Here is a 14,961-nt window from a genome sequence, read left to right as displayed (position 1 = left end):
GTAGAAAATGAATTATTAATCTACTTGTTCATTTAATGTTAATATCTGCTTACTTTTTCTTTTAACATGTTCTATCGGCACTTCTGTTAAAATGTATTAATCACTTATTCTTCTGTTGTTTGGATGCTTTACATTCGTTTTGGATGATACCACACATTTGGGTATCAATACGAAACCAAGTCGTTACAGGATCATACATTGGTCATATTCAAAGTCCTCATTTGTCCAGGGACATATTTCCTGAGTTTTTTTGTGGTACCCTTTATTTAGAAAAGTGCCGAAAAGTATCGAAATACATTTTGTCACCGGTACTAAAATATTGGTATCGGGACAACACGACTGTCCTGTCACTCATTCTATCACTGGCATACAGTATACATTGACCTGATCACTAATCGTATAATAAAACACGTCACCATCCACGTTACAGTAAAGGAGTATGTGCAGTCAAAGTAAATCGCGCGATTAATCTGCATTTATACATGATTAAAGTGAGTGTAAATGTGCAAATGAGTTAATACATTTAATTTGACACCCCTAGAAAATAACTTATACTTATTATTACTTATGTGCATTATTGTGTCTGATTTCTGATCTGTCCCTGTGAAAATGCAATATTAGTGATGGAGTTGTACACTCACGCTGCTATGGAGAGATTGGCAGCTGACAGGGGGCTGACTTCTGCCACCTCCTTGGCTTTCTGCAAGGCGATTTTCTGACTGGCAGCTTCCTCCTCCTCTTGCTCATCCTGCCAAAAAAAAGAGAGGAGGAAGGAGGAAAAGAAAAAAGATATCAGAAAAGGAAGTACAGCGAGAGAGAAAAAAAACAAAACCTTGCTCAGTCATGATGAGGTAACATTAAGCCGTGATGCACCTTAGTTAGCTCTTGTGCGTTGGCCAAATTGTCCACAGCGATAGCCAAGAAGACATTTAGCAGAGTGTCTGAGCAAAGAGTTACAGGAAATTCACGGCGTTGGAGTTTAATTTACTTGATTTGCACATTTTACATCAGACAATGAGAAAGGCGCAACAACATACTCATATATATACATGTATATTTATAAAAAAATAAAAAATAATACAAATAATATATATATATATATATATATATATATATATGTATATATACATACATATACATGTATATATACATTAATATACATATACATATACATATATATACAGTACAGGCCAAACGTTTGGACACACCTTCTCATTCAACGTTTTCTTTATTTGCACTCAGCATCAAGGGTTGGAATTGGGGGTTAAATCACCAAAAATGATTCCCGGGCGCAGACACCGCTGCTGCCCACTGCTCCCCTCATCGACCAGGGGGTGAACAAGGGGATGGGTCAAATGCAGAGGACAAATTACACCACACCTTGTGTGTGTGTGACAATCATTGGTACTTCATCATTTTCATGACTATTTACATTGTAGATTGTCACTGAAGGCATCAAAACTATGAATGAACACATGTGGAGTTATGTACTTAACAAAAAAAGGTGAAATAACTGAAAACATGTTTTATATTCCAGTTTCTTCAAAATAGCCACTCTTTGCTCTGATTACTGCTTTGCACACTCTTGGCATTCTTTCGATGAGCTTCAAGAAGTAGTCACCTGAAATGGTTTTCACTTCACAGGTGTCATAGTTTTTATGCCCTCAGTGACAATCTACAATGTAAATAGCCATGAAAATAAAGAAAACGCATTGAAATGAGAAGGCGTGTCCAAGCTTTTGGCCTGTACTGCACATATATACACATATACATATACACATACATATATACACATACATAGATATGCATACATATATATATATGTACATTATATATATATATATATGTATGCACTGTATGTTTGTATGTATGTAGCTAACCTCACCTTGGTAAGCCACTATTGACTATACAATGTATTGAATTGAATTATAATTTACACCTATAGAGAAGCCCTAAGGCAAGAACAAAACACAAATATCAGAATACTGCAAAAACTCCAGTGAGGAAAATGCGTGAAAGAAAAAAACAACCAGCAAAGGATACAGTTGCCAAAAAGTGTGAGAACAATGAAGAAGACGGAGAAGGCCATGCCTTTGTTGACTCCGCCCTGAGACTTGATGCCGTCATACATGACCATGTTCCAATCTTCGCCTGTCAGGATCTGAACACAAAGCGTGCATACATGCACAATATTCTGAAACCAACCCAAGTCACTGCAATCTAGACTGTGTCCACTTTCAAATAGACATTTTTGGAAATCCATCCATACAAATTTCATGCTTTAGAGCAAAACGGTTGTACTCTGCCAACTGTGCAACCACATTCGCCAATCAAAAGGTTGAAGAAAGTCACTTGTATAAGTGTTGGATCAAAGGAAAGGGGAATCATTAAATTACACTGAAAGACAACTAATAATTATTTTAGGATTCGGGTAATCTATCGATGAATGTGTTAGATAAATCAAGTAATCAAATAAAAAATACTTTATTGCCTCAATGCATCATTTAGGGAAAAAGGTTAACATAAAAAAATATTTTTTTCAGATGACTCTTATTCTTTTAATGCACGTAACATTAAAATGACGCTTTTGCCGTAGAAGCATCACTATATGTAGGTTGAATTATGTCACGTGACTTTTAAACAGAAGTGAAGGAAGTGGTGGGCCACCAAACCAATATTGTGCAGCAGAGTGCAAACTATCTGAGTACACAAGGGACCTTGATTTTACCACTAAAAGCCGATACGAGCAACAAATGCACACCATGCAATGGAATCTATCCCTATACGTTATCAAAAAAAGATTTGTCACGTGATATCAAGGATTATCCGTCGGTCGCATTCCCAGACATGTCGAACTATCTGGCGATCCAGAAGCCAATGTCTACAACTTCTTTGTGAGGAAGCTGGGTCAAGGAAATTGGTATCAAGCCACTCCCGGATAAACATGCATTGTTTTTGCTCAGGTAAAGCTGCAATTCATGATTTAACTTTGCGTCTACAGCCATGTTTGTTACTTTGTTTTTGTTGCACGCGTCGTTTACGGGTACGCGTGTTTTGGCCCATCTTTATCAAATTATGACTATACATCTCAATGTTGTGTATGTGCTGAAAGCTACATTCATGATTGCTGCCTTTGGTAAAAAACTTAACTCGTTAAGGTTGGTGCTTTACGAAAACACTTGCAGCAAAAATGTGTTTTGGGGAAAATAAATAATATCAAGACAATACTTAAATGGGAAATACTGAAAGTTAAAATATCAAACAAACCTTTAATGAAGTGATCACTGCAAACTGGTGCGTTTTTCGATTTTGCCTAGTGCCACTTTTTTCGTCATCTTTCGTAAAATCTTTACATATTATGCCTTTTTGATTACTTCTAGAGGAACTCAGAATACATTTTTTATCCTTTTTGCGATTTAAACGGGTCCAACAGCCTAAAACAACGCAAGCAGAGGGCATTGTTCTTCGAGAAAGGCAAAATGACGCCCAGAACGCTCGCTGGCCCACCACTTCAAGTCTCGCATAGTTAAAGGGCTGTTTACAACATTTAAACAGATGCCGAAAGTGCGCCAACTTTCCAATGTGATTTACACAGTATATCCTGCCTTTTTACAGCTTTTCGTACGTAATGACGTACGTACATAACATATGCACACACACATTAGCTTTAGGTGTTGTTCGCTAATAATAGCAATTTGTATCAATGGCATTAGCTGTCATTTAATGTATATTTTATCACGACAACAACATGACCGTAAATTGTTCGTTGCTATTCTTGGACTGTTTTTGCATGTGTGCACGCACTCTCTGCACGTACGTGTTGACCATACCGAGTGACAGCCGTAAACTCCAAATATTTTATTCGGGCCGGTACATTTTTGTTTTATTATATCAACTTTTTATAGTGAAATATATAGACAATTGTCAAACAAATATATTGTGTTAAACCACTAATGTTAACATAACATAGCTGGTGTTTTAGTCAGGTGACTACAACCTATTACTTATATTAAACAAACTGTGTAGTCTACAACCAGGTCATAGAAATAAACAAAGAACCAAACAAAGTATGATACATTGAGTAACAATATATTTAACAATAAAAATGTTTTATTTGAAGGAGTGGTGTTTGCAATAATGTAAAAACTGTAGATGCTAACATGTCCTCACATGTGTTTAAATTAAACATATATTATACAAGTCAAGCAAATAAGAAGGCTTCTAAAATACACTTTCACCTTGTTTTCAGGGTATTTTTGCAGCTCTTAAATATGAAGGATGTTTTCTTGTCATGCTGCATATCATTGTTACTTTTAAATGATTGCAAACTCTTTTTAAAGCTTCCCTCGTCTTCTTTGGGCCCTTTGCTCTCTTTCTCCCTCTTCTTTGAGCCATCTACCTTGGCACTCTGCTGCTTCCACATGCACACAAATGTTATTACAGTATGTCTCTATATACATTTTTTTTTTAAATGTTAAATTAATTTCAATTTCTTACACACACATATTACATATGTTGGCCAGAGGGGGAGCACTTCAAATTTTTACACACACTTGTTATTTCATATGTTGACCAGGGGGGGAGCACTTTTAAAACCAACATACAGTCAATTTTAAAAAAATCCCTCCTTTTTGGGACCACCATAATTTTGATAGATTTCACCACCAGTGGTGCAAATGAGACATTCTCTATTAGATGCAATGGTTTTCCTTATTGGGACCATGATTTATGTTCTAACTTGTTCACCAGTCCTCATATGGAAGATACTTTTTCATTGTTGATGTCTCAAGAAAGGTAGAAATACAAGAACACACACACACACACACACACACACACACACACACACACACACACACACCACACACACACACACTACACACACACACACACACATATTCCGGGTATTTGTTACCTTCTTGAGACCACCGAAAAATGCCTACCTCTTTAGGACCACCCTTCTAGATATATAAAGATTTGTATTTACAACATTAATAAAATAAGGAGTTGGAATTTCACAAGAAAAGGTCACAATTTCACTAGAAAAACTTTTAATTTTGTCAGTATTATAATAAAAGTCGTCATTTTACTCAACGTAAGTACACATTTTACAAGAAAAACTGAACATTTGTGCAATGTTTTGATAAAAGTTGCAATTTTACAAGAAAAGCTTAAAATTTTGGCAATTTTATGAAAAGAGTCATAATTTTACTCGACAAAAGTCACAATTGTATAAGAAAACTAACATTTTACTTGACAAAATTATGACAAAATTCAAGTCATAATTTTACTCAAAAAATGTCACTATTTTACAAGAACAACAAAACACTGGGCAATATTGTGATAAGTCAGAATTTGATATGACAAATGTCACCATTTTGCATTAAAAAGTAATAATTTTACAAGAAAATATTGCAATATTACAGAAACAGAAGGAATATGAGAAATTGTTCCCAATTTTATAAGAAAAAAGTCGACACATTGTGAGGAAGACTGCTTTTAGTTTTTGTTTTTGAATTTTTTTGTTTGTAATTGGTTTTTATCTTCATTATTTACTTCAAGTTATTACAGTATGTCTCAATATGAATTTTTTAATTAATCTTTTAATACATTTTGGCACACACTTGAACAAGGGGATGGGTCAAATGCAGAGGACAAATTGACCACACCTAGTGTGTGTGTGACAATCATTGGTACTTTAACTGTAGCTTTAACTTGTTATTTCATATGTTGACCAGAGGGGGAGCACTTTTAAAACCGACACATAGTCAATTTGAAAAATCCTTCCTTTTTGGGATCACTCTAATTTTGATATATTTCACCACCACACACACACACACACACACACACACACACACACACACACACACACACACACACACACACACACACACACACACACACACACACACAAACTGCATCACCATAGGTGCACCGCTGTCAAGTGCACTTTTTAGTGCAGTCTTGCAGACTTTATTTTATTAATTAAATGAATCATTGAAGCAACAAAAAAAATAAATCTAAGCTTTATTCGAATGAAATTAATCGATGAATTGTTGCAGCCCCAAAGACAACTAGTTATCCCAACAACATAAGGAAAACCTGCACAAATGAATGCGATCCAAAAATTATATTTTGCATGGATACGAGTTGTAGTAACATTCAATAAAATTAACCAGACTGTTGCACACTTGTTCTGAACTGTTCCATACCTATTCTAGCTTTTCACCCCTTCTAGTCTAACTATCCCCTCTGCTTACCTGAAAAACTGTCATTATTGCTGCCGGGAAGGTATCAAAGTTGGTTGGAGGAGTGCCATTTTCAAAATTAAACCTGATAAGAAAGTCAGCAAAATGGGAAAATGTTGAAGTTAGAGTAAACTAAAAAAACATCTCTCTTTAGATGTAATATAAACAAACAATTAAAGAGGCATAAGTAAAAGAACACATACTGTCCTCCAAAGAGCTGCATGCCCAGCAGGGCGAACACCACGATGAAGAGAAAAAGGAGGAACAGCAAGCTGATGATGGATTTCATGGAGTTGAGCAAAGACACAACAAGGTTCCGTAAAGATGCCCAGTACCTGGAAAATAGAGACAGAGAGTTACATTTGCTCAACCTGACCATCAAGGGAGGCCCTTTGTATACAATAAATAAATAATAACTGTTTAATACAAGATGCTCACTTGGTGACCTTGAAGATCCTCAATAACCTGAGAGCTCGTAAAACACTGATGCCGAATGAGGTGCCCGGCTGGATGATGGACCACAGCACTTCAAATATGCTGCCACATATCACCTATTGCAAGATGGAAGCTCTTGCTATTCATCATCAAGATCATTTGCATCATTTGATACATAGATAGAATAGGGTGTTAATGCTTACAATGCAGTCAAAGCAGTTGAAAGAGGAGTTGAGGTATGCCTGCTTTCCAAGGCCGTACATCTTCACCATCATCTCCGTCAAGAATATTCCCAGGAAGATAAATTCAGCGTAAACTAGCAGGAGAGAGAGAGAGGAAGTCATCCATCCTGTTATCTGTAAGATATTTCTTTACTCAATGCCAACAACTGCTCGAGCATTGCAGACACAACCGGCACTTAAATCCCCATTAGAATAAAAAAAAAAAAAAAACTTGGTTTATTCTACTTACATAGGAAATCTGAGAGTGGTTCTGGCTGGTCATAGTGCACTACGGCCACACACATTGTGTTGAGGCCCACCAAGCACAGCACGGTCCAATAGAAGGCCTGCGACTTGACTATGTGTCGGATTAAGAAGCGTAACCGCCTTTCCCGCCTCTTGAAAGTGGAGCCTTCCAGTTTGGAGCTTTTTAAACTGGCACGGGCGAATGGTGACCCTAAGAGAGTACAGAAAGCACACCAATCTTAGCCTTGACTTCGCTTATTTATATCCATGTGTACAATGTAATAATAAACCTGCATGCATGATGATGAAACAATAGAAAAAAAAAAAAACTGAGTGAAAAAACACAGCCCGAGGTTGAATATACCTTGCATATTGTGTGTGACAATATACAAGATGTCAGCATATTAGGTGAAAAGAAGACAACAAGGCTGCTAAATCATTTATATAATACATATTTTAATAATAAAACATATTTTTGGCGCTTAAAAATGAGATGACTCATAGTTTTGATTGCACCCTTCTACTTGACATTTTTCGGACCATAGGGTACACCGGATTATAAGGCGCACTGACGATGAATGATCTATTTTTGATCTTTTTTCCATATAGTAGGCACACCGGATTATAGGGCGCATTAAATTAGTCATATTATTAGAATTTTTTTCTAAATTGAAAACATCTTCCTTGTGGTCTACATAACATGTAATGGTGGTACATTGGTCAAAATGTTGCATGGATTATGTTTTACAGACCACCTTCAATCCGCTTTCTGACAGTCACTTCCGGATGTGCCGTTTTGTGGGCGGTCTTATTTACGTGGCTCACCTTCGGCAGCGTCTTCTCCCGCCATCTTTGTTGTAGCGGTGTAGCGTGCAAGGACGGGAGTGGAAGAAGTGTCAAAAGATGGAACTAACTGTTTTGATAACTTTCTGATTTTATTTAAATCAATAACGGAGCAGCATCTCATTATCCGGAAACACAGGAAATGTGTCCCTTGAAAAACCGTCCGACCGGAACTCTAATAACTAAAATTCCTTGGGTGAATAATGTAAACTCACTACACCGGTATGTTTTAGCGCTTTCATGGTGAGTTTACTGAAAAATATAAGTAAGAACTTTACCCTACTTCATAATAGAAATGACAACCGCGGAGGATGAATGTCCCCCAACAAAAAGATAGAGAAAGAGAAGAAGCTTATCGACTACGGTGTCGGCGCGGACGCGCGCCATTTTTCAGGACTTATACAGATCCCAAATACAGATCAGCAGGTACCAGAAGGGAAGAAAAGTTGTTTTTGCATAATATTGCGAAACAAAACGCCAGATAATATGTCTTATCTTATACACACACCATAATAATACTTGTATATTTAATGCGCCGACAATCCTTCAAGCGGTGCGGCTTCATAGCTTACCAAAGTCGTACTAAAACATTTTGATCGCTCTTTGAGCGTCGTGTGTAATGTTCTATATTTTCAGTGTAACATTTAAAATGTTGGTGTTGTTTACTTGAGACCCATCATAGTGCAGCCTACACTTATCTCTTATGTTTGACTGACATCTATTGGTCACACTTATCATTACACCATGTACCAAATAAAATAGCTTCGAGGTGGGTAAGCTCAACCAAACTTACTCCTTACATTAGGCACACCGGCTTATAAGGCGCACTGTTGATTTTTGAGGGGAAAAAAATTATTTTAGTGTGCCTTATAGCGCGGAAAATACGGTAATACATAAATCAGTCAATTCCAGAATTTCCCTGGCTTTAAGAAAGTTGCAACACAACATGCGATGAGTTGAGACCATTTTTTCCCCCCCAAAAAATAAATGAACTATAGTCATTTTATGAAGTTGTTATCAATGGTTGTTCCTCGTATCCTTAACTTCACAAAGCACAGGATTTCGACAAAAAATGGAACACAAATACTGTGTTGTTTTACATGGCAGTAAAAGCACAAACTCAGAGCTCATTGTCTAATTATTGTACGGTTTTAATTATAAATAATATTAGTAATATTCATTACAATTATAGAAAGAAACACTACCAAAGGTTTCTGTATCGTCTGCTCTGATGTCCACAAGTTGCAGCTATTATCCATGTTTATTTTATGCTTGAAAAGTGTTTGGCCATCTTAAACATTAATTTGTATTTCAACACATTCACCCCCGCATGTTACGAGCTTTTGTGAACTGTTGAGAGCAATCTATAGTGGCAATTTTCATTGGTAAATTACAGCTGATGAGGGATTATCATCACACTTCAACATCTCTAAGTAAATGCTGCCTCTTTTTGCTTGGTCAGCATTGCAAATGAAAATATGTTCTTAATTGTCTTACCCTAAATAACGGTTCAATAAATATATAAGTACATGTAAACTAGGAAGTGAGTACGCCAGTGTGTTGCTAAATTACCCAGGAGGCTTTAGTCCCTGGAAAGGAAACATAAGTAGGTCTGAGCTACAGTTGTGCAATTTGAGCAAATAACAAAGTTAAACTATTGTTACTTCATGCCTCACCTACACAAAAGAATAACATAAGTTTATAAGTGCACATAATTCGCGGGGATTGCTGGAATTTTGAATTGGCACGATCCTGCAAATTCCTGGAAGGACTGATTCATATCAAACAGTTTTTATTTTTGTTATTATTATTTGTTTATTTGATAGGGACAATACATAGATTGCACAGTTACAAGCTAATTATCATCAATGTCCTGAAGCAAAGGCAAAGTGACAGCAAGTTAAAAAAAACATTTCTTAAAATCTAAAATAGAGATGGAAAAAACACCTCAACAATAATAGTTTAGTGGCAATTATAATTAATTCACTTTCCATGATTTCTCTATGGCAAAATTTAACACATTTGGAGTTCCGCCAGCATCCGGAAAACAATTGTGTTAAATCTTTTGAAGTTCCCCGGTAGATATTGCTGTATTATTTTACGTACATGAGGTAACCTTATTTATACACTTGCACAGCCATTTAAAGGACGCACATTCAAATCCTAGTATTTTGGCAAAAACATGGTAGACATTTGAACGAATTGGGGTTCACGATATACTCGGGGGCCGGTATGGTGTCATTCCCAGGCCGACAGTTGACTAGCCCTAGAGTAAGGGGACATACTGTGTTTATACTAGTGTTGTCCCGATACCAATATTTTGGTACCGGTACCAAAATTATTTTGGTACTTTTCTAAATAAAGGGGACTACAAAAAAATTGCATTATTGGCTTTTTTTTAACAACATATCTTAGGGAATATTAAACATATGTTTCTTATTGTGTGGAGGAGTTCAAGTACCTCGGAGTCTTGTTCACGAGTGAGGGAAGAGTGGATCGTGAGATCGACAGGCGGATCGGTGCGGCGTCTTCAGTAATGCGGACGCTGTATCGATCTGTTGTGGTGAAGAAGGAGCTGAGCCGGAAGGCAAAGCTCTCAATTTACCGGTCGATCTACGTTCCCATCCTCACCTATGGTCATGAGCTTTGGGTTATGACCGAAAGGACAAGATCACGGGTACAAGCGGCCGAAATGAGTTTCCTCCGCCGGGTGGCGGGGCTCTCCCTTAGAGATAGGGTGAGAAGCTCTGTCATCCGGGGGGAGCTCAAAGTAAAGCCGCTGCTCCTCCACATCGAGAGGAGCCAGATGAGGTGGTTCGGGCATCTGGTCAGGATGCCACCCGAGCGCCTCCCTAAGGAGGTGTTTAGGGCACGTCCGACCGGTAGGAGGCCACGAGGAAGACCCAGGACACGTTGGGAAGACTATGTCTCCCGGCTGGCCTGGGAACGCCTCGGGATCCCCCGGGAGGAGCTGGACGAAGTGGCTGGGGAGAGGGAAGTCTGGGCTTCCCTGCTTAGGCTGCTGCCCCCGCGACCCGACCTCGGATAAGCGGAAGAAGATGGATGGATGGATGGATGTTTCTTATTGCAAGTTTGCCCTTAAATAAAATAGTGAACATACTAGACAACTTGTCTTTTAGTAGTAAGTAAACAAAGAAAGGCTCCTAATTTAATAATATGTTACATATGCAGTAACACATTTCCCCTTCTTTTATTTTGTCAAAATTATTAAGGACAACCGGTAGAAAATGAATTATTAATCTACTTGTTCATTTACTGTTAATATCTGCTTACTTTCTGTTTTAACATGTTCTATCTAAACTTCTGTTAACATTTAATAATCACTTATTCTTCTGTTGTTTAAATGCTTTACATTAATTTTGGATGATACCACAAATTTGGGTATCAATCCAATACCAAGTACTTACAGGATCATACATTGGTCATATTCAAAGTCCTCATGTGTCATGGGACATGTTTCCTGAGTTTATAAACATAATATAAAAAAAACAAAAAACGAAAGAAGATGTTTTGATGCCAAAAAATATCGAGGTAATCATAGTAGTATTGACTAGATACGCTCCTGTACTTGGTATCATTACAGTGGATGTTAGGTGTAGATCCACCAATGGCGTTTGTTTATATTTTGACGCCGGTGAGCTACGGTGTGTGGTGAAGCATGTTTAGCTATTCCTCGTCCTGCAGGGATGATACTTGTAAGAAACTTACTTTATTTGTCGCCATGGAGACAAGGATTCGTGATCCAGTACTTTTCAGAGGCGGTATAGTACCGAATATGATTCATCAGTATCGCGGTACTATACTAATATCGGTATACCGTACAACCCTAGTTTATACGGTCTTACATGGAAACCTACAAAGCCTTCTCCTGTGGCTAACGGCCAATGAAAGGAGGAAAGACGAGTTGGAGGGTTGAAGAAAGAGAACATGGTAATGTGAGGAGAAATTCACATCAGCAAAGGAGAGAATGAAGGAGAGACAAGGAGAGAAGGGTCAGGTGATGCTGATATGCAAGATAGCATCTGTATGTACTATACCTGTGGTCTGCCTTTGTCTGTGTTTCTGTGTGTGTGTGTGTGTGTGTGTGTGTGTGTGTGTGTGTGTTCTTGTATTTACACCCTTCTTGAGACATCAACAACGAAAAGTACCTTCCATATGAGGACCGTTGAACAAGTTAGAACCGAAATCATAGTCCTAAAAATGTCTCATTTGCACCCCTGGTGGTGGAATCTATCAAAATGAGGGTGGTCCCAAAAAGGAGGGATTTCTCAAATTGACTGTGTGTCGGTTTTAAAAGTGCGCCCCCTCTGGTCAACATATGAAATAACAAGTGTGTGTAAAAATTGTAAGTGCTCCCCCTCTGGCCAACATATGTAATAACAAGTGTGTGTAAGAAATTGAAATGCGCCCCCTTTGGCCAAAATGAATTAGAAAAAATTAATAAATATGTATATAGAGACATTCTGTAATAACATTCTGTAATAATGAAGATTAAAAACCAATTACAAAAAAATTAATAAATAACTAAAAGCAGTCTTTTTCTCACGATGGGTCGACATTTTTCGTATAAAATTAGGAACAATTCCTCATTTTCTTTCTGTTTCTGTAATATTGCAATATTTTCTCGTAAAATGATTACTTTTTTATGTAAAATGATTACTTTTTAATGCAAAATGGCGACAATTGTCATATATATATTTATCACAATATTGCCAATTTTTTTGTTGTTCTTGTAAAATAGTGACGTTTTTGAGTAAATGTATGACTTTTGTCATAATTTTGCCATGTGAAATTCTGATTATTATTATAATATTCCCAAAGTTGTAAAGTTTTCTTCTAAAATTTTGACTTTTGTCGAGTAAAAATCCAACTCTTTTCATAAAATTGCCAAAGATGTAAGCTTTTTCTTATAAAATCGCTACTGTTATTGAGTAAAATTCCAACTTTTATCATAATATTGCACAAATGCTCAGTTTTTCTTGTAAAATTTTGACTTGCGTTGAGTAAAATGATGACTTTTATTATAACACTGCCAAAATTCTAAGTTTTTCTTGTGAAATTGTGACCTTTTTCTTGTGAAATTCCAACTCATTTTTCACTACAAGCTTTTTTATATTTGCATAGTATGTATATATTATTAATGTTGAAAATCCAAATATTTATATATCTAGACAGGTTGGTCCTAAAGAGTTAGGCATTACTCGGCGGTCTCAAGTAGTTAACAAATACAAGAATGTGTGTGTGTGTGTGTGTGTGTGTGTGTGTGTGTGTGTGTGTGTGTGTGTGTGTGTGTGTGTGTGTGTGTGTGTGTGTGTGTGTGTGTGCGCGTGCGTGTGTGTGTGTGTGTGTGTGTTCCCTCACCAACTGCCAGATCTCCCTCCCCCTCCTCTGGGTTTAGAAGCTCAGCTTTGCTCTTGTGGTTCTTGGTGGCTCTCCTGCGGGAGCCTGCAACAGGAAGCAGCACCTTATGTTGACTAAATTGATCCATGCTGCAGGCATTCAGTTCATTGGGAATCATGTATTCAGATTCTTCTGCTCATCATCGCAGATCGCTCAGATTCATGAGTTTATTTCGAACATGCATGCATACAACATGATACATAACAATTTCCAGTTTCTCTATTCAACATGCTCGAAAAAGAGTAGGAAGAAGCAGAGCTTATTTAATCCTACCCTGTTTCCTTTACATAGCAGTTGCTAAAACTTTTGTTCACTTCCTGTTCTCAATTTATTCACAATATACTCCATAAATAATCACAATAAAAATAAATAAATACATAAATAATACTTGGTGAAGTAAGTTATATTTCATATGGTGAGATGAGTAAGATTATTTTAAAAATGAATGGATGGATGAGATAAATTCAGAAAATGGTTCTTCTTCTTTGTACTTTGTAAACACTTTTAAGTTTGAAGAGTTTCTTGAAGTGGTTCATATTAGTACATCGTTTAATTTATTTGCTTAATCCATTCCATAATTTAATTCCACATACTGATATACTGAAGGTCTTAAGTGTTGTATGTGCGTACAAATGTTTTATATTACATTTTTCTCTAAGATTATATTTCTCCTCTTTTGTTGAGAAGAATTGTTGTATATTCTTGGGTAGCAGATTATAGTTTGCTTTGTGTATAATTTTAGCTGTTTGGAAATTCACTATGTCGTGGAATTTCAGTATTTCTAATTCAATAAATAAGGGGGTTGTATGTTCTCTATATCCAACATTATGTATTATTCTAACTGATCTTTTTTGTAACACCGTTAATGAATGAAGTGTACTTTTGTAGTTATTTCCCCATATTTCTGCACAATAACTCAGATATGGTAACACTAGCGAGCAGTAGAGAATATGGAGTGACTTTTAGTCCAGAACATGTTTTGCTTTATTCATTATTGACGTGTTTCTTGCTACTTTATGTTGTATATTTTTTACATGAGATTTCCATACATACCATACCATACCAACTTTATTTATAAAGCCCTTTAAAACAACCACAGTTGAAGAACAAAGGGCTGTACACCACAAAGAAATAGAGGCAAAGGACAGACTAAAAAATAACAATTAAAACAGAAGCAAAATACACATTGAAAAAGCAAATACAAATTACCCTAAGAACAATTTGTTAGATAAAAAGCAGTTAAAAAGTTAAAAACAGTTTAAAAAGTTAAAAGTTAAATTTATCATCAATCATTATACCTAGAAATGTGGTTTCATTTACTCTTTCAATTTCTATTACGTCTATTTGTATTTGTGTTTGACTTTCTCTTCGACTGTTACCAAATAGCATTATTTTAGTTTTACTGAGATTCAAAGATAGTCTGTTTTTGTCAAACCTTATTTTCAATTTGTTAACTTCTTCAGTTATTATTTGTATTAGCTTCTGTCTGTTCTCTCCTGAACAAAATACTTAATCAAAAAACAACAAGTGCAGCTCAATTAGGGCGGGAT

The 14,961-nt window shown here is 36.6% G+C and overlaps 1 protein-coding gene across 12 annotated transcripts in view; it reads right to left on the bottom strand.

Moving 5' to 3' along the window:
* cacna1aa (calcium channel, voltage-dependent, P/Q type, alpha 1A subunit, a) overlaps window positions 1–14,961 on the bottom strand; it is a 271,996-nt gene that overhangs the window by 131,600 nt on the left and 125,435 nt on the right. For all 12 annotated transcript variants that reach the window (XM_072915681.1, XM_072915688.1, XM_072915690.1 and 9 more), the window contains exons 10-18: window positions 13,373–13,456; window positions 7,152–7,358; window positions 6,884–6,996; window positions 6,684–6,796; window positions 6,449–6,580; window positions 6,258–6,330; window positions 2,044–2,161; window positions 874–941; window positions 642–748 (exon numbers count right to left, since the gene is read on the bottom strand). In XM_072915681.1, the coding sequence (XP_072771782.1) occupies window positions 642–748; window positions 874–941; window positions 2,044–2,161; window positions 6,258–6,330; window positions 6,449–6,580; window positions 6,684–6,796; window positions 6,884–6,996; window positions 7,152–7,358; window positions 13,373–13,456 (1,015 nt within the window). The remainder of the gene's footprint in view (window positions 1–641; window positions 749–873; window positions 942–2,043; window positions 2,162–6,257; window positions 6,331–6,448; window positions 6,581–6,683; window positions 6,797–6,883; window positions 6,997–7,151; window positions 7,359–13,372; window positions 13,457–14,961) is intronic.

The sequence above is a fragment of the Nerophis lumbriciformis genome, linkage group LG22 (genome assembly GCF_033978685.3).
Source record: "Nerophis lumbriciformis linkage group LG22, RoL_Nlum_v2.1, whole genome shotgun sequence".
Taxonomy (NCBI): Eukaryota; Metazoa; Chordata; class Actinopteri; order Syngnathiformes; family Syngnathidae; genus Nerophis; species Nerophis lumbriciformis.
Note: the sequence above shows the minus strand (reverse complement) of the source record. Positions and strands in the feature narration are given on the sequence as shown.